Below are 19,650 nucleotides of genomic sequence, written 5' to 3' on the forward strand. Positions count from 1 at the left end.
GTGCCTAGAAAAAAATAAAATTATAAACTAGCTGAATATCAACAAATAACTTTTTTTGAATATAAAATATATACTTCTGTATCCACTTTTGTGAAGCCTCATAACTTTTCCAAAAACTATCAGCTGACATAGTAGCGTTATTAACTTGATTCATCAAAAAAGGAACTTTGTTATGAATCTTTGGATTCAACTTTGATTTCAAATTATTCTTACGATTATTAGCTCGACGACACTTATTTTTCTTCTTAAGTTTAGGTTTTTTTATACATTTTGGAACGTATCCCATTATGGATTTTATTTAATTCATCATTTTTGTAAATGGTAAAGGTGAATAATCGGTTTGTTTACTAAAATATTTAGTAAGGTTATACCGTTGCCACATGTTTTGAGTATAGGTAACAATAAAGGAGTTTTTTTGTACTAATTCTCATGTAATGTTTTTCGTCATGTGTGCTATAGCAGCTCACTTCAAGAATCAACTCCCCACTACTGTGAATACAGCTACAACCACGTGTCTCCCACTATAGATCGAAAATGACTCTCAAGTTAATTTTACTATAGTTTCATTGCATAGGCAGGTTTGTCAGTGAACATTCTTCTTGTTTGATACTTGAAATTCCGAATAAGCCGAACCATGGCTCTTGCCGAAGTTTGTGGTATAAATTCTATTGTTAATTTCAATCATTCAAAAGAATATGATCTTTTGAACAATGGTATTCCAAATTATGTTCACAATTTCACAAACAATGTGTCATTAGCAATGCCTCCTGTTTTCCCTGTAAGTACATCCCCGTCTATCAAAATTTGCAAATCATGTATCAAATGGTCATGAAAAGTAACATTTTTTAATGTTTCAATTTCTATTAGCAAGCTGATAATGTCAACCAGTTTCCGAGTACAACAAATGACAGTACAGAAAAAATCAGCATAAAATTCGATCATGGAACTACAACTCTTGGTTTTCAATTCAAAGGAGGAGTTGTTTTAGCAGTTGATTCACGAGCTACTGGTGGTCAATTTATCGGTAATTAATCTATTTTATTATCAACTATTAATTATAGAATTACTGTCAATATTGTATTGAATTATTTGGTTTTTTTAATTTACTAGGTTCTCAGAGCATGAAGAAAATAGTAGAAATAAATGATTATTTACTTGGAACTCTTGCTGGAGGTGCGGCAGATTGTGTTTATTGGGATAGAGTACTTGCTAAACAATGTCGAATGTATGAATTGAGAAATCGAGAACGTATTTCTGTTGCTGCTGCAAGTAAACTTATGTCCAACATGGTTTACAATTATAAAGGAATGGGATTATCTATGGGTAAAGAGAGAATTGAACAAAAAAATTATGATTATTATTAAGCTATGATGAATGAAATAAACTTAAATTATTATACAAATTAAAATAGGTATGATGATTGCTGGATGGGACAAACGTGGGCCAGGTCTTTACTATGTTGATTCAGAAGGTACTAGAACTCCAGGAAAAGTATTTAGTGTTGGTTCAGGTTCGATTTATGCATTTGGTGTATTGGACTCTGGTTATCGTTGGGATTTAACAGATGAAGAAGCTTATGATCTTGGAAGACGTGCTATTTATCATGCTACTCATCGAGATGCCTATTCTGGAGGAATTGTTCGAGGTAAAGTATTTCTTAAATTCTTTGGATTTTCTTTATTGATAATAATTATTAATTTTTATATATATTTTTAGTTTATCACATGAAAGAAACTGGATGGGTTCACATTTCTGATGATGATTGTAAAGATCTTCATTATTTATATCAACAACAAAGAGAAGAGAGTATTAATCAGTAAAAATACAATTTATGTATGTATCAACTAAAATAAAATTTTTATTAAAATATTCATATTATATATCAAAAGTTTTTATTCATTGTGTCGTTCCTGACCTAACGGCGTTTAATAATTTGTTAACAACCATTAAATTTTTCTTGATATTAACCATATCGTTTAGAACATCATTAGCAGCTTCTCCTATTTCCTGCATATTCTATAATCAAATTTTAAAAATGTATTCGTAATGAATTGACATTGTGATAAAGCAAGTAATAAAATATATATTATAAAAAACATTTAAAAACAAACCACTTTAATTTGTTGACAGTATGAACGAGATTTTTGAAAAGAGTAGTTCTTTTCTGGATCATAAAATGATGCGGATGAAGCAGTGGAATCATCTGCCATCTCTTCTTTAATAATTACTTTAAAAATAAATAATTTTTCAATGAATTAAATCCTCCAGAAAATTTAGTATTTTATTATTCTTTTAAATATTTCAATGATCATCAACAGTGATTAAAAAACATTCTTCAGGTTTAATGATCACAATGAAATGATAATTTTTGATAAACAATTTCAAAAACAACACTAAAAGTAGTTATAGTTAGTTGACAACAGTAAAAATCGCTGTTGAACAGTGCAGCTGGTTGAAAAGCCACTTTTTTCTACAGTAAGTGTACACCGAATGAAAGATTGTTAGTGGGGATTAAAGTTTTGCACCAAGGCATTTTATGCACAATCTGACATAAACTTCCTAGTTTAGATAAAATCGCTAATAAATATATGAAATAAATTTGAATTATAAATATAATTTAAACTTTATGCTGTGCAATACATTTTATTAAGTTGTGGAAATAGTCATTAAGACAATAATGGACGATTTGCAAGCTCTGGAAGAGGAGGCTAAGGCCACTGCAACAAAACACATAAACAACATGCTCCAAAGACCGGGGCAGTTGGAAAAAGTTGAACAATATAAACGGAGAATTGGCCGTAAAAAAGCTTCGGTTGATACAATGTTAAAAACAGCTATGCAAAGTCAACTTGATGGGGTTAGGGTTGGTTTCAATCAACTTCAAAATACTCTTGAAATAATTCAGTTAGTAAAAACAGAATTAGATCTAATGGGAAAATCATTTAGCCTAGCACTTAAATTAAATGAAGATTTAAAACCAGTTCAAGATGAAAATATGCGACATTCACAATATGTTACTGCCAAAGAGAATTTGAAGCATATTTTTACTGTTCCTGAAAGTGTTGAGAGGACAAAACAATGGATTAATGAGGGGAAACTTTTACATGCCCATCAATGTCTAATGGATTTAGAAAACTCTCGAGATGATTTACTTTATGAACTCCATAAGCCTCCTAACCAATCAAGTCCAGATAAAGTAATGTTAAAAGCTTATTTCGAAGATGTAGAAGTTTTGTCACAGTTACTGAGAAAACAAATAGAATTAGTATTGAGTAGAACTTTAAATACTGTGAGGAAAGAACCAACCCTGATTGTTACTGTTTTAAGAATTATTGAAAGAGAAGAAAAAGCTGATCAGTTTGCTGAACTACGTTCACGGCAAAGTGATTTTGTGCCACCGGGTCGACCTAAAAAATGGAAAGAAATGGCAATGAAAATTTTAGAAAAATCAGTAGCTGAAAAAATAGAAGGTACTCAGATTGAAGAACGTGTAAATGACAAAATGTGGTTGGTAAGATATTTAGAACTTATACGACAAAAGATTGTTGAAGATTTGAGAGTTGTTAAAACTCTTTGTGGTCCATGTTTTCCACCAAAATATGATATAGTTAACAAATTTGTAAGAATGTATCATACAAGTCTATCACAATATTTAAAAAATATTATAGCTAATGGTTTAGAAGGCAATGAATATGTTTCATTACTTGCTTGGGTCATGAATACTTATCCTGGACCAGAATTAATGCAACATCCTGAGCTGAACGTAAATGTTGATGAAATTGGACCTTTATTAAGTAATGACATTATAAATAATCTTCAAGAAAAATATTTACAGAATATGTGTCAAAACTATGAAGATTGGATGAAGAAAACATTGGAAAAAGAAAAAAGTGATTGGTGGAGTAAACATTTAATAGAAAATAATACTCAAGATGTATACTATCATACATCAGCTCCTGTAATTATTTTTCAAATGATTGACCAAAATCTTCAAGTAACAAAAACTATCAGCACTGATTTAACAGCTAAAGCGCTCGTAGTTTCTATAGAACAGGTGACAAAATATGGATATATGTATCGGCAAGCAGTTATTGAATTTAAAGCTAAACACTTTGAAGATCGAAGTCAAGTTCCTTATTTTACTCATCATATGATTACTATTGTTAATAATTGTATACAGTTTATAGAATTAGCTCAACAAATGAAACAGTTGTATTGGGTATCAAATGCTAATGAAGATGCTGCTGTAAAATTCGAAAATTTAATTGCTTCGTATCAACAACTGCGAAATGAAGCTGCTGCTATTCTGTTAGAAGAGTCTTTCTTAGACCTAGAACCACAGTTCCAAGATTTGTTGACTCCCAAGTGGTTAAATTCTTCAATACCTGTAGAAACAATTTGTGTCACATTAGAAGACTATTTCCAAGATTATAATCATTTGAGGATGAAAAATTTTCAATATGTTATTAATGAAGCACAGAATTTAATCGCTAGACGTTATATTGCTGCTATGCTGCAACGAAAAATCTCTCTAAAAACTTATGAAGAATGTTTAACTTGTACATCAAAAATTATGACTGAAGCTGATAAATTAAAAAATTTTTTCATCAAAATAGCATCAAAAATTGGACATTTTGACTCACCTTTTGAAGTCATCAAACGACTTGCAGAAGTATTGCGATGTGAAGATGCTGAAATTCTATCACTTGATCTTCATTCACTGGTTGAGAAGTATCCTGATATGACTGAGGATCATCTAATACGGTTGTTGAGTTTGAGAGGTGATATTCCAAAAAGTGAAGCTAAAGAAAAAGTTTTATACACTTTAGAAGCTCAACGAAATCGTAAACCACACCAAGCTGTTACCAATAGTATATTTAAACATATTGTTATTCAGGACAGTTTCCTTGGTTGGAAGCCTTGAGTTTCGAAAAATGTAATTAAATGTAAAAATATTATTAACATTATATAGATGAACAAATTGATGTAGATGTAAACTATTATTATATTTATGAAGATTAATAATTGATAAGATTGAAATGTTTAGAAAGCTACTAATTATTTAAAAAGTATTTTTTATAATAAAGTGTTTAATAAATTAATACCACTTATATAATTAATACCACATATTGTCTTAAGTGTTTTTCCGTTAATTTTTTGATACAACAGAAATTGAGTCACTTAGAACTGATATTGATGATTTAATTGTAAAATTTTATTAAATGAGCATTTTTCAAAATAGCTGCAGAAACGAATTCCTCATACCAACCAATTTGATTAACAATTATTTTGATAATAAGGAATATTTTTCATCAGATTTGTCATGTTCGCTGTTTCTCAGTACCGGACGAAAAGCAATAAACCGTCTCAGTTGCGGACAGGGTCCATCCAGGTTATGATCATTGTCTTAAATGTCATCTCCGCCTACTAAGAACAAAAATCTAAAAATAGGGAGGAGTAGGTAAAATAAGTAATGCTTATTGGTTGGAAGATTACTTGCCAATTTCTACAATTTTGTAGAAACGCCTCACTTTCTGTAAGACCCCCTCCAAAAAGTGTTTGAGAGCAGAATCAACTTGCCAATTTTTACAATTTTGTAGAAGCGTTTCACTTCCTGTAATACCCCAAAGTGTTTGAGAGCAGAATCAACTTGCCAATTTCTACAATTTTGTAGAACCATCTTATTTTTTGGATGCAAATTTGCGTTATATTTATCTATAGGGTGAGACATATTTTTTTGTAGACAGGGCTAATTTCTTACTCTGTTTTGGTACCTGACCATTTTCTAATTGACCCCGTCCGCAACTGAGACATTTTATTACACTATTTTTGGGCCTCGTCCGCAATTGAGGTGCAGCCGTCATGTTTTTTTAATATGTTGATGTTCAGACTTGTACAAAATACCTTTTGAAAAGTATTTAAATACAAATACAAATATTCATAAAGTATTTGAAATACAAATACAAATGCAGCCTAGCTAATTTAAATAGATATTTTAAAGTAAGTATATACTTGCTTAAGATAACAGCAGAAAGTATTTAAATACAAATATAAATAGTGTAATTGTATTTAAATACTGATGAATTTTTTCAACAATTTCTGTATAAGCTACGGCGTTACGTACAACGTTTAGCAAATTTTTTATTGAGTACCTTATTGATATTTTACTTTGCATACTAAAAACGATTTAGTGTATTATATATACTGAAAAAGGTATTTTATTTAAAATATTTCAAATAAAGTACTTTTTTGAAATATTTAAATACAATTATCAAATACTTTTTGTTGTCAGTACTCAAATATTATTTGAAATACCGTGAAAAGTATTTAAATTAGTATTTCAAATACTTTTATTTGAAATACTGACAAGTATGTTGATGTTAAAAAAATCAGTTCATAAAATAGCACTAAAAAGTATTTTAAATGTTTAATTAAATTAAATTATAAAAAATTTTTTCTTATGTTCAAAAACTCCCGCGAATAATGTTTTTTAAAGATGGCAGTTTATTATTCACTAAAATTGCTGCAAATAATAAAATATAAAGAGAATTCAGCGAGAGATTTCTCCTCAGATGAAAATAAATTTTATTGTTCTATCATTTTTAAGAAATGACGACGAAAATATTTATAATTATTGGATTTTTTAAAATAATAAAAGAAACTCCTGTTTGCGCATGTACGAAAAACATGAACGCTAGTGGGTGAATCTCCTACTCTAAACATTTTTGTCAGTGATTTTTTTTAAATTCACAATATCGAAATGATTTACTTGGAAATCATCAATTTCACAAATTGACAAAACGTATTTACATATTATTTATTCACTACATAGTATTTTATTGTCGCTACGTTGTATTTAATAATTTGTTTTTTTACTAGGGAATTTAAGTTCTGAAATATAATAAATCATAGATATTTTTTGTGTTCGTTTAATGACACCCATTGTTGTATGCCTAGACAGAGAAAATCATAAGTTTATCATTTGAAAACTGATTAAAGGATGCTTCATCATTTTTCTTGATATTAATTTTTATCTAAAGAACGTGCGTCATAACAATATCAGTTTATTTGTGAACGGCTATTTGAAAATTTTGTGAAATTGTTCAATTAACATGGCTCTTTATCCATCTCTTGAGAATCTAAAAATAGATAATAACACTAAAAAAGTACGTATTTTTCCAATCAATCTATAAATAACAACAATATTTATCATCACTAACATATTCTTTCTTATGATTAGACGCAAATAAATCCAATTCCTCAGTATCCCACGATTGTGCCAAAATGTGCAATAAATGACAAAAAAACTTTGTACCCTCAATTAGATGACTACATGGGCTTGGCACTTAACGATGAATCAATTAAAAATGAAATTTATTCTGTTAATGATAATGAACTGGTTTGTATAATAGCATAATATTCATATGGTGTGCTTTTTTCTAAGCTGGTATATCAGTAAAAGTAAACACATGCAAATGATGACATTTATTTTCAATAGATATGTTTTTTGTGTATGAAATATTATTAAATTATTTCTACTTTTCTAATTCTTATCATTATAATATACCAGCAGGAAATAAGTTACATAAAATAAATTATATAATAAAAAATATAGATAATTAATATTAAATATAAACTCGTCAGTCTGAAAAATCTAGATCGTCATCAACAAAAGCTTCGCTGTCAAATGATTTCATTGAATCACAGAGAACTCCAGTGAATAATGGAATAAGAGAAGTAAGTTAATTACGATTAGTTAATGGATTCTCATTAATTTGGGTCCTTTTACGGTATGATATAATTACAGTTTTTGTAAGACTGTAGAAACTTGTTGTTACGTTCACAAAGCTATCAATTATTTATGAAATGTCATGTGCCAATAGTTGTTTTACGCTAAATTGTCAACTTTTGCTTTAGTTGGCTTAGTTTTTTTTCTGAAATAATATTTTAATGTTATTCTATTTTAGTTGACGTTATCTAAGGATAAAGATGGAAAAATAGGATTACGAGTACATGCTGTACAGAATGGTATATTCGTATGTCTAGTAAGCCCAGGCTCTCCAGCAATTCAGAGCGGGCTACGCTTTGGTGATCAGATCTTGGAAGTAAATGGAACATCAGTTGCTGGATTTTCTATGGAACAAGCTCATAAAATATTTCAGAATGCACCGGCTAATAATATCAAGATAGTCGTGCGAGATAGGTAATGAAAGTTTGATGAAATGTTATTAGAAATCGTAAAAAATATAAAAAGCTAACAGCCAATACATACTAAACCTCTACTTTATTATTCTAGACCTTTTGAACGCACCATAGTTATGCACAAAGACAGCTCTGGACAAATAGGCTTTCAATTTAAAGAAGGAAAAATTATTTCAGTTGTGAAAGATTCATCAGCAGCCAAGAATGGACTCCTCACCGATCATCAAATATTGGAAGTGAATGGAAAGGTAATAATTTTTTGCTATTTTAACTTTTTAATGTTATTATTAATCAATGGCCAATTTCAATTCATCATTAATATCTGTTTCTAGAATGTTATTGGATTGAAAGATAAAGACATAGTGGCTGAAATAAAAAAAAGCTCTGATACTGTAATAATAAATGTCATTCCAACCTACATCTTTGAACATATTGTGAAAAAGTAAGTAGTATTATTACAAATTTTAAAGTAAAAATTTCATCCATCCCTAGTAACCAGTCTTGACATCAAAATTTTCGTCAGACTTATGTACGTCTGTTGCCGTTCTGCATCAGATTACCATTAATTTCTGACGAAAATCTTGTGTCTGTCTGTTTCAGAGAGACAGCAGATACATACGTAAATGACCAACTTAGGCCAAAATACATAAGTCTGCCATCAATCTTACGTTGATTTGGCTACTAGTAGGGATGATGATTAAAATTGAATGATACTTTAAGAGAAGATTATTAAACAGAAGTCAAAATTGGGAGTTGATCGTAGTTTAAGGAAAAAATTTATCAGAGAAAAAGAATTTTATTTGCTTTAAGAGTTTTTTTCATAGTAATCTGGGGCTGTATTTCTCTTTCTCTTTGTGTACTCTCTCCTGTTATTATCGACCGAGTTAGCCTTGTGTGTGTGTCTTCCTCAGTGAGCTTTTTCCAGGTCACTTCTCTCACTTATTACTCGGGCATTTACTATAGTGATTATTGTTCCTTGACATAAAAACTAGACCCCATCGGCAAAATTTTTAAAGTCAAAGAAATTGGCTCAGAGTTTCAGCAATTAATATTTCAGAATAAAGTATTTTGAAATATTCATTTTTAAAATTTTTTTTCTCAGTATGGAAGACTTGCAACAAAAAAATATGAAATTGACTTTATTCATTTTTATTCAAATTTTATCGATTTTTATTTGTTTTATTTGAAAATTTAAGTAGAGTACACTACTCGTATTCTGTAGAGTTAATTATGAGCTTGAATTGCAAATCTTATCTACTTTATATTCAATAGCAAAAAGCGAAAACCCGAAGCTGTGATGAAGAAAGTTGTTTTCAAACAAACTCAATATTTACTTTAGCCAATAAAACTACAACAGAATTGCTCATGAATTCAATAATAACTCATCTGTTTTAATTATTTTTTTTTCAGCATGGCTGGCAGCCTTTTGAAATTAATGAACCCCTCAGGACCAAGTTTATAAAAATACTCTCTTTAACTAAATGAATGCAAAAAATTAATTGCATTTGCTTTTTTTTTTATTGACTAATTATATTCCATTTATATATGTATCAGATATTCTATATATTTATAGAAATGTAGAGATAGTTTATTTAAAAGAATATATACTGTTCATTATTATAATATTAACGGTTTATTCTGGAGTTGCAAAACTTCCCTCATAATCATACCTGTTAACGTGCCTTATCAGCAGTGCCACGAAAGTACTAATTACAGGTATTATATATCTTTATATTAATATTATCATTATCTTGATAGCAAAATGCGGAAGTAAATACATGTGACATATTTTTTTTTACATAATAGCTAAAATACAATCTAGCTTCTTGAAATAACATGGTGGTATAACTAGTTTTTTTTTTCAAGGCTTTGCTCAGTTGTCGGAAATATTTTTCATGACATGATGTCAAAAAGAATGATACAGTTTTCATCATATAATTGCATCATAAAATAAATTCATTCATCATAAAACTGTTACAAAATTTTTTTATTAATCATAATATTAAAAACAATAGTGATGCTTGAAGAATTGAAAAAAATTATTTAAAATGAAGGACATCTGACCTAAGTGTAGGTCAGGGTATAGTTGAATTAAATTTTGAACATTTTAAGTTGTTATAAATACAAATAAATTTTTTTTAATAAAAAGATTAATAGCCATAAAAAAAATTAGCACCATCAGTCTTTTCAATTTCCATTTAACGCTTATTGTTTATAGTGAAAAAGTTACGCAAAGCTATTTATTATTAAGAACATCAATCATCTATTGTTAATGAAAAAATCATTTATCATTGCTTTGTATATTTATTTGCAGGATTGCTGCTCTTATAGTGGAACCCGGCTTCTCCATTCCACGTTGCAGCCTCCAACCGTGATGGCTTCCAGGAATATTTTCCCATATTGGAGTTCTCTTTACGAGATTTTTATCAAGAATTTTGCAATTTAATCATTAGAGATGTAATTGATTACTTCACTGTTATGTATTAACTTAACTTTACTCACGACGACGTTTAAATAATTAATCAAGTAATTTATGGATACAGAATATTTACTCAGTCTTCGCTCAGAATATGATTATTCCTCTTTGACATTCGAAAGAAAGTTTCCAAACAAGTTATCTTCATTGAGAGATAAAAGATATTAATAATTTAAAAAAATAATAATCGATTTAAAAAAATGGAGCAATATAGTCAAAAATGGTGAGAGTCATGAAATTCAATTCCGCTTTTCCATTCCTTTCACTCCTTTAAAAAGCTTTCGCGTCCCACCCTCCGGGAATCATGGTCTTGTTCAACTTATTACATCAATGGGAGACTGGAGAATACGAGTGACCCACATCAAACTGCTATAGGCAGTATGCGAAACTAGTAGAGAGCGAAGATATTTGTACTTTCATTTGATAACTTGCTTCTTCAAACTGCTCGCTTTGCTCAACTCCTTATTCCGAACTATTTTTTACGTCCACTCATCCAAGTGATTCTTGTGAGTTCCCAATTCATTAAACACAAAAAAATACTACGGATTTACTGATTTTTTTTTAAATTCATTGTTTTATTACTGAGTAAGTACATAATACTGAAATATTTTTTTACCCTCTTTGTATTATTTGAATTAAAAAATTATTTTAATGATTAACAAAAAAATTTTAAGTGAAGTTAAAAATTTTAATTTACTTAATTATTTTTATTTACTTGATTAATTAGATTTTCATGATAATTTCATTTTATAATTTTATATTAGAATGTTGAAATAAAGCTTGTATTATTTTCATTAGTTGAATGAAAATTATATTATCACACATAGTTTTGATTAATCATTAATTGTATATTAAATTTTTTATAAAATGAAATAATTTCAATCAAAAAATTTCCATTTTTAATCTTTTTTTTTTTGTGTAAAAAATATATTCTTCTAACTTAGAATATCGTCTAATAAAACATCAAGCCTTTCCCGCCAATTTGTTGTAAGCGTAATTATTCAAGTTATTGATTTTTCTAATGCAAATAGTGTTTTAAAAATAATCTAAACGATATAAATAATTTTACAATCATTTACTTTTCGCCAATTATAATAAATTAATATTAGCATAAAAGCTGGATACATTAATTATTTGTATTGATATGGCTATTGATAATTTTATTAATAAATTAATAATTATGTAAATTAAATCCATATGTTCCGTTGTAAAATATTTTATCTTGTTTTCAATATCAATAAGAAAGGAAACTCCAGATTTTCATGACCATTCTATAATACATGATTTTATAAAAATTTATTTGAAAGTTGGAATTATTTTATCCTGTTTATTAATGTTATTAATTTTTTTTAAAATCAACATAAATTCAAGTACATACATTAGAATGTTTTATATCATTTTTTAAAAAGAACAAATAGTTAACTGATGTTTATCAAACTAATCAATTCAATAAATTATACTATTTTAGTATTTTATAATAGATAAAATAGATTCTGTTGAGCAACAGTACTTATCATGTATATTAGATAAAAAATCAGTGGTGTTAATAACTGTTATATCAAACTACAACCATATTGTCTTGAGTTGACATCATTTTCTTTTTACGATGCTGTATTTCATCTTAAATGTCCAAGTATAACAATATTGTGAATAAAAAAAATTACATTCTACGTTAAATGTTTTTCATTGTTAATGTTTTTGACTGTGAGGAGTAAAAAAAACCATTCAACAGCAATTTTTATTTAATTTTTTTAAATCTTTCAAATAACTAATTTAAAATTAATTTGAAAAACTTTTTTTTTTATATTTCAAGCTTAAGTTTAACTATAAAAAGCTGCTTTCCATGCATCTACTTAGTGAAAGCACATCACAGTACGTAACAGATGTATGAAGACTCAGCACTAAATTATATTAAAATCATAATTCTTGGGCTTATATAAAAATTTAAATATTGAAAATAATAGCTCGATGAAAATAAGTGGTGTGAGAAATATCAGGTTGCCAAAGAGCGAAAGAACGTTAAACCTCGAGAAGGTGTTACATAAATCGAACTTGAGAATAAATCTGATGTCGGTCTCGAAAATTTAAATCAAGGTTATTCGACACCAGTTACTTTGAAAAAAGTCAATTAAAATTAACAAGCATGGAAATATATTTATAGTGAAAAAATATAACAATCTTCTATCTGAAAAAGAAGTGTAGGGATTTCGCAAATTTTCGTGAAATACTTATTGAAACTATAGCCACTGAAATTCATCAACATTAGGAAATTCTTAAAAGGTTTCTAGTTCATCTGAGATATTATCTTCATCAGCATCAGCATCTTTCAATGCGATTTAAATATTCCTTCTGCTCTGATTTCAATTACACAAACTTTAGACATGGGTTTTTTCCATCATTTTATTGAGAAATGTAGAGATCAGTGAATAGACTATATTTAAATCCCTGGAATGCACACGGTTTTTTTAATAATTCCAACTTTTTTTTATATAATAAGTATATTATTATTAGAATTACCTACTATACTAGCTGAAGATTTTTTTTTTTATATTCTATTTTGTTTTCTTATTATAATCCACCACAATCATGGTCATGTAACTCTCACTACCAGTTTCCTACATATGAATCACCTTATTCTTATAGTTATCATTTTTATAATTATTAATATTGCAACAGTCACCTTTGTTCTGAAGTCTAAAATTATCCTAGCATATTTTTTCATTTACCTCATTTCATCTGGAGTGCTTGATTTAAATAAAAACTTATTTTATGATTATTCATAGATTATATTAATTTTTGATATAATTTTGTAGAAGTTTTTAATTAAGATACTTTAATTATGGTCAAGGATCTTTGATAGATATGATACCTCATGAGATGTGATCTTGTCATCTTTCAGTCTTTTATTAATTTTAATGCTAAATAAATTTAAATTTAATGTCTGTATAATTTATATAAATGTTCATTTCAGATGAACATCAACAATGTTATTTACAGTTTTTTTATTCCTACCATTAAGTGTCAGCGGGAGTTTCGGTGGAGAATATAATAAAAATGATTGTGCACTTATATTAGAAGGAACGAAAAAAACTGATGCCTATGACTACACTTATAATCTTCTTCGAGGAAATTTGTAAGTGTTGATTTATAAATAAATCATTCTTCAATATTAAAAATGATCATCAAATGAATATTTATATCTATTGTTTAATTCAAATATCTTTTTTTTTAGACCATTTGTTTCTGATACAAATGATTGTATTACTTATGATGCTATTAATGAAGCTTACCACGAAGCAATTCAAAAAATCAGTAGGTATCATAGTATTAACATAAAAGTCTACACTAATAACTATTAAATAAAACTTCTATAAAAACTATAAAAATAGTAATAACCATAAATAATGATTTATAGAAATAATAAAAATAAATCATTACTTAATCATATTAGCTTTCTCAAGGAGTCATCTTAAATATTTAATCTAAAAAAAAAAATTTCCGTGACCTTTGCGAAAATTACTCATCAGTAATAACTCTAATTCCATCCATTTGTATCAGTCTTCTAAAAAGATTTAAAAGCCTCTTACTAACCCTGCAAATCCTATCACCTTTAAGATCTACGTACTTAATTGTGAGTGTTCTTTTGGGATTCTTCACCTCCCAGGTGCAAATTTGAAAGGTCTTCCTACAATGCTTGATTACAAGGGTTAACGACTCTCACAACTTACAGGGATGGATGTCCCGTATTTTTCATGAGAGGGGTAATGTCCTACACAGAAGAAGAAGAAGAAGAAAAAGTACAAGAGCATGGAAGGCCAATGTTCAGGCCCCCACTGATGACTCTTAGCTCACCCCTCTCTATCACCTGATAGAAAGGGGGATCACCCAATCAGACCCACATGAAAGATAGGAAGCTCTTACCATGTTGATTTGCAATTAAAAACAGTGTTTAGATTTATCGCTTATATTTTATAGATTCTGTCACTTCATGTCATTCATTTAATGAGTAAATTATTAATTGCTAGGCATACGGTAATGGACTGTTTTATTTATTTACTCGTCAGATAAATAATTAACTTCAACAAGATTTTTTAAACAAGCTAGTTGTCTTTTTTTATAATATTATTCATTAATCCTGATATAATTACAGCAGTGCTTTTTTAACTATTAACGTTTTTCTTTCACAAGTCACCAGATTATTATTAATAGCACTATGTTATATTGAATGATATGTTGATCAAAAATATATGGGATTTTTTGATGAATGATCTAAGAATGTTTTCTTTGATAAGAACCAAAATATCTTTTTCTATTACTTTAGATGTTGCTCAGCCCTACAATGATAAATGGAGAGCTGAAGACTTGGCTACTGTTGGAGAGCTTTTACTAGACATTTCTACCACATTAGCTAATAGGTATGTAATATTATTTGATTTATACTCATTTATTGAAAGAGTGTTATTTTTCATATTTATGAGGAATAATATTTTTCCAAAAAAATGAGAAATAACTTAATTTAATTACTCAACGCTAAAGGTATGGGTTAACCAAAGATATGATAGAAAAAGGTCTTCCATTAATCGATACTTCAAAAACGCTCATCCACAACGTTTGCCCAGGATTTCTAAAAGCTGTAGAATGTAAACCTGGAAAATATCGTCGGTTCGATGGTCTGTGTACTAATACAGATCATCCGAATTGGGGTTCATCACTTGCTCCTTTTGCAAGGTAAAAAAATCCATTTTTTACATTTTAGCTATGGGATTTCTTAAAATACAATTTTTTTTCATAGAATTATGCCACCTGCTTTTGCGGATGGAATTAGTGAACCAAGAATGTCAATAACAGGTGATCGTCTACCGTTGTCACGAGTTGTGTCAAGAACTATGCATCCAGATCATGGTTATCATGATCACGCTGGTACAATCATGGTTATTGCCTGGGGCCAGTTTATGGATCATGATTATACTCTTACAGCTACTCCACTTGGTATGTTTCAAATGCTTCGGTAAACATTACCTTTCTGTTATTTCATCATTAATTAATTTTTAGATCCTTTAAATCGTAATGATCCTGAAGAATGTTGTGATCGTCCACCACATTCAAAAAATCCATACTGTTATGAAATAGAAATTCCTGCTGATGATTATTTTTATCGTTTATTTAAAATTCGATGTCAGAATTTCGTCAGAGCATTTCCTGCAGTACGACCAGGCTGTCGCCTTGGATCTAGGATTCCTTTTAATCTTCTTACTGGAGTACTTGATGGTAATACAATCTACGGAATTTCTGAAGACTTTGCTAGGTTTGTGCATCATCGATTATAAAATAGACGTAAGACATTATTTTCCTTCAATACAAGTTGAAGTTATACACTTGATTTATTTTTAAACTAAATAAAATATAGTTTTTCTTTGTACTGAATTTTCATTACAAAAAGAACTTCTTATTCTGAATTTGATATAAAAATAATTATTTTGTAGGAAGCTTCGAACGGGATATGATGGTCTTTTAAGGATGAATCCGGTCTTTTCTGAGTATGGATTAAAGGATTTACTTCCTCTGAAACTTGACATTCCGGATGAAGGATGTACTAGACCCAATAGCTCAATGTACTGCTTTGAAGCTGGTAAGGTATTTTTTCTGAATATTCTTTTATTGAATAATAGTAATCAATAAAAATATTATATTTTATATATCAATAAATATATAAAATAGTATCAGAGATAAAATTGAAATAAAAATTTCTTAAACTTTGATAGGTGAAATTCGTGTTAATGAACAATTAGTTTTAACCTGCATGCATACTCTGATGGCTAGAGAACATAATAAAATTGCTAAAGAACTTATCAATGTGAATCCACATTGGGATGATGAAACTCTATTCCAAGAAGCACGACGCATCACAATAGCTGAAATACAGCATGTCACATACAATGAATTTCTACCTATTCTCCTTGGCGAAGAAACTATGCATAAATTTGGTCTCATTCTTGGTAAAGACGGATATTGGGATGGATATGATCCAAACGTGGATCCCAGTGTAATTGATGCTTTTGCTGCGGCTGCTTTTCGATTTGGTCATTCTCTACTCCCAACTGTGGTTGAAAGATGGAGTAAAGGTCATACATATATTGGTATGTATAAAATAAATTTTTATTTAATAAATACTTAAAATCTTTTATTCATCATCGAAATTATTTTAGCATCAAAAAGATTATCTGATTTAATCCGTCGACCATGGGATTTATATCGTGCTGGTGTGATAGATGAATACTTTATAGGACTTACTAATCAAGTAGCTCAAGCGATGGACGAATCAATCACTCAGGAAGTAAGCTGTTTTTTTATTAAAATACTATTTTGTAGAGTTTATTCTTAGTTTTATTTTTTAATCAACTTTAATTGGATTCTTCAGGTTACTAATCATTTATTTAAAAAAGTTGGCGCGAAATTTGGAATGGATCTAGTGTCTTTCAACATGCAACGGGGTAGGGAATTCGGTATCCCAAGTTATATGGAATTTAGAAAATTATGTGGACTTCCAGTGGCAAAGACTTTCGATGACCTTTTAGGCTTTATGCCTAATGATACTGTTAGACGTTACGCTTCAATATTTCAGTAAATATTTCTCCCTTTAAATTTCTGTGCTTTTGAAAAAGTTATAAGATGATTTTTATTCTAGATACCCGGCTGATATAGATCTCTGGTCAGGGGGTGTTTCTGAACGACCACTACCTGGCAGTATGTTAGGACCTACCTTTTCATGTGTAATAGCTACCCAATTTAGTAATTCACGCCGGGGTGATCGGTTTTGGTATGAGTTACCTAATCAACCCTCTTCGTTTACGCTTGGTAAATAATAGACTTTTATAATCAAATAAATTACTGTTTTATGGGGGAAATAATTGTCTTTTAACTTTTAATCATTAGATCAACTAAATGAAATCCGGAAAATGAGACTTGCTCGGATCATATGTGATAATACCGATCTCGTAGAAACGATACAGCTTTATCCAATGATTCTTCCTGATCACGAATTGTATGTATTTTTGATATTATTTAACTTGAATATTATATTTTATTAACGATGTTTGTTCTGAATTCATGTATAATTATCAAATAATTTGTTTGTACAGTAATCCAAGAGTTCCATGTAGAAGTGGGGTCTTACCAAGCATTGACTTTAGCAAATGGGCTGAAATAGTTCCAAGCAATCAAAATATTCCTTATATAAATAATTTAGCTGCACATGTTTCCTACGCTACTTCGTAGCTCCCTACATTTCATCATTAATTACAAACAATAGTAATTTCTTAATATAATTTGATAAAATCAAAATAGTCATAAAGCTTAATCTTCATCAATCTCTAGAAATTTTTTATCTTTAAAAATAAATACATCTCTACTTGGCTGACTCTTTTGTTATTTTTTTGTAAAAATATCTTTCATTGTTATAAGACACGTTAAAAATCATGAATTTAAACTCAGCTAAAGACTCTGCCCTTTGGTTAACAACCAACTTCTAGAAACTTTTAAATAACTCTTTTAAAGTTGTACTAAAGCTGAAACGTAGGTTTTACAACAAAAAAGGTAAAAAGTTTATCAAAAAAAAAATCTAGAATAAATTTCAGCTTTGAGTTTCATCAATACATGTACCACCTACACATTTTATAGAATTTTTATTCCAATTATTGGTAATCATTTTACATCCATTTTACATAAGATCATCTAGTTAATTATAATTGAAATACTTCAGAGACATATCTAAAATCAATTTTTGATTATAAAACACTACCTTAGGCTTAAAAGTGATGTAAATTGTACTTTTTTCATTTGTTTTTTACAATAAAGAAGTCGAGAATAATTCATTATTTAAAAATTTTTAAAGATAATTAAAAATAGAAGTGTCAAATATTTAGAAAGAGTGATTCACCAATCATTTATCCGTTCTTGACACATGGAACCTTCAACATCCAATATTATCAATACCGATTTTTCTATCAGGCTTCAAAAGCTTTAGTGGAAACTTATTAAACTACTCTTATATTGCTGCGGTGCACTAAAAAGGATTCTTCTGATTACATTTGAACGGTTTCTCCAACGTGCTACATTAAATGTTCACTCCTCGAGTAAATTAAAAATGTATATTTTTTTTGTTACAGCAAATAATCGTTGCATTCCATTCTGGAAGTACTCAAACATGATACTGTTCTTGATCCCCTATTGTTTTTTTTAGACTTAGATTTCATAACACCCGCGAACATGTGTTTTCTATAAACAATATAGATGAAGTTGATAAAATTCTTATTTTAATTTTTTTCAATCACTGAGCCTTGATTAACTTTTATTTTTGTTTTATAAAATCATTTAGAAACCAGATATGAACATTTTTGTCTGTAAGTGGCTTTTAACAGTCAATGTTTATAAAAAGTTATTTGAAAAATAAAATTGAAGAATTGTATGCTTTCTGTGTGTTTATATCACACTTTTATTTCTTTCACTACCCTATTTTTGTTATTCTTCCTGATTGAAATGTTTTTCCATTTGAGCTATAGCTACGAGGCAATTTGATTGGAGAACCTATGGCGTCATCAACACTTGCAACTTTTAATACTTCATAATTCAAATGTCCTTGTATGACTAAATGAATTTTTCAATCATATGTGGATCGAGTGAAAGAGGGTCTATAGTATTTGTAGATAGACTTTCATCCAATATGTTGATTTTAGTATTATAAACATAAGTCTATTCCTCATACATATTGAAGACTTTAATGTTCTCTATAGTAAATCAATAAAAATCAAATTACATTGGCAATTTTTAAATTAAAACATGTTTCTTCTTTTGCTGTTTTTATTACTTCAGTAACCTTTTATTTCATATATGAATGCTTCATTCCAATAAAACAGCCATTAATAATGATTACTAATTCTAATATCAAGGTTGCCAAGAATAGATTCTTTTGCTTT

At 28.8% G+C, this 19,650-nt stretch overlaps 4 protein-coding genes across 10 annotated transcripts; all 4 read left to right on the top strand.

Moving 5' to 3' along the window:
- The first annotated feature begins 541 nt into the window (after positions 1-541).
- Prosbeta5 (Proteasome beta5 subunit) lies at positions 542-2,260 on the top strand. 2 transcript variants are annotated; one of them, XM_035089942.1, is made up of 6 exons: positions 542-778; positions 868-1,024; positions 1,111-1,323; positions 1,412-1,645; positions 1,717-1,833; positions 2,131-2,260. In XM_035089942.1, exons 1-5 carry the CDS (start codon positions 635-637, stop codon positions 1,818-1,820), a joined length of 852 nt encoding a protein of 283 aa, XP_034945833.1. In that variant the 5' UTR covers positions 542-634; the 3' UTR covers positions 1,821-1,833; positions 2,131-2,260. The 2 variants fall into 2 exon arrangements, with proteins under 2 accessions (XP_034945833.1, XP_034945832.1); XM_035089941.1 differs by lacking the exon at positions 2,131-2,260 and having other exon boundaries at positions 1,717-1,888.
- Positions 2,261-2,337: 77 nt separating this feature from the next.
- Positions 2,338-5,059, top strand: Sec6 (Exocyst complex component Sec6). Its single transcript, XM_035089937.1, has one exon. It carries the CDS (start codon positions 2,678-2,680, stop codon positions 4,922-4,924), a length of 2,247 nt encoding a protein of 748 aa, XP_034945828.1. The 5' UTR covers positions 2,338-2,677; the 3' UTR covers positions 4,925-5,059.
- A 1,614-nt stretch (positions 5,060-6,673) lies between these two features.
- LOC118070973 (syntenin-1-like) lies at positions 6,674-9,670 on the top strand. Of its 3 annotated transcripts, none has more exons than XM_035089887.1 (8): positions 6,674-6,802; positions 6,880-7,166; positions 7,241-7,399; positions 7,645-7,737; positions 7,968-8,203; positions 8,297-8,450; positions 8,535-8,644; positions 8,803-9,578. In XM_035089887.1, exons 2-8 carry the CDS (start codon positions 7,113-7,115, stop codon positions 8,873-8,875), a joined length of 879 nt encoding a protein of 292 aa, XP_034945778.1. In that variant the 5' UTR covers positions 6,674-6,802; positions 6,880-7,112; the 3' UTR covers positions 8,876-9,578. The 3 variants fall into 3 exon arrangements, with proteins under 3 accessions (XP_034945778.1, XP_034945781.1, XP_034945779.1); XM_035089890.1 differs by lacking the exon at positions 8,803-9,578 and adding an exon at positions 8,726-8,783 and having other exon boundaries at positions 6,675-6,802; XM_035089888.1 differs by lacking the exon at positions 8,803-9,578 and adding an exon at positions 9,613-9,670 and having other exon boundaries at positions 6,676-6,802.
- Positions 9,671-9,715: 45 nt separating this feature from the next.
- Positions 9,716-18,090, top strand: cysu (Curly Su). Of its 4 annotated transcripts, none has more exons than XM_035089735.1 (15): positions 9,716-9,918; positions 10,517-11,263; positions 13,650-13,811; positions 13,911-13,990; positions 15,000-15,093; positions 15,215-15,406; positions 15,471-15,667; positions 15,731-15,983; positions 16,162-16,307; positions 16,441-16,815; positions 16,885-17,012; positions 17,097-17,299; positions 17,364-17,533; positions 17,612-17,720; positions 17,818-18,090. In XM_035089735.1, the coding sequence occupies exons 3-15, from the start codon at positions 13,663-13,665 to the stop codon at positions 17,951-17,953; spliced, it is 2,232 nt and encodes a 743-aa protein (XP_034945626.1). In that variant the 5' UTR covers positions 9,716-9,918; positions 10,517-11,263; positions 13,650-13,662; the 3' UTR covers positions 17,954-18,090. The 4 variants fall into 4 exon arrangements, with proteins under 4 accessions (XP_034945626.1, XP_034945630.1, XP_034945628.1 ...); XM_035089739.1 differs by having other exon boundaries at positions 10,517-11,184; XM_035089737.1 differs by lacking the exon at positions 9,716-9,918 and adding an exon at positions 9,956-10,276.
- The last annotated feature ends 1,560 nt before the right edge of the window (positions 18,091-19,650 follow it).

This window comes from Chelonus insularis, unplaced genomic scaffold (genome assembly GCF_013357705.1).
Source record: "Chelonus insularis isolate UGA/USDA-ARS -01 unplaced genomic scaffold, ASM1335770v1 contig_70_pilon, whole genome shotgun sequence".
NCBI lineage: Eukaryota > Metazoa > Arthropoda > Insecta > Hymenoptera > Braconidae > Chelonus > Chelonus insularis.

Coding starts and splice junctions, on each gene's coding strand:
- Prosbeta5 (XM_035089942.1), top strand. CDS start 635: ATGGCTCTTGCCGAAGTTTGTGGTATAAATTCTATTGTTAATTTCAAT. Junction 779..867: donor CAATGCCTCCTGTTTTCCCT/GTAAGTACATCC, acceptor AATTTCTATTAG/CAAGCTGATAATGTCAACCA. Junction 1,646..1,716: donor TTCTGGAGGAATTGTTCGAG/GTAAAGTATTTC, acceptor ATATATTTTTAG/TTTATCACATGAAAGAAACT.
- Sec6 (XM_035089937.1), top strand. CDS start 2,678: ATGGACGATTTGCAAGCTCTGGAAGAGGAGGCTAAGGCCACTGCAACA.
- LOC118070973 (XM_035089887.1), top strand. CDS start 7,113: ATGGCTCTTTATCCATCTCTTGAGAATCTAAAAATAGATAATAACACT. Junction 7,167..7,240: donor TAGATAATAACACTAAAAAA/GTACGTATTTTT, acceptor TCTTATGATTAG/ACGCAAATAAATCCAATTCC. Junction 8,451..8,534: donor TATTGGAAGTGAATGGAAAG/GTAATAATTTTT, acceptor ATCTGTTTCTAG/AATGTTATTGGATTGAAAGA.
- cysu (XM_035089735.1), top strand. CDS start 13,663: ATGTTATTTACAGTTTTTTTATTCCTACCATTAAGTGTCAGCGGGAGT. Junction 13,991..14,999: donor CGAAGCAATTCAAAAAATCA/GTAGGTATCATA, acceptor CTATTACTTTAG/ATGTTGCTCAGCCCTACAAT. Junction 17,013..17,096: donor ACGAATCAATCACTCAGGAA/GTAAGCTGTTTT, acceptor TGGATTCTTCAG/GTTACTAATCATTTATTTAA.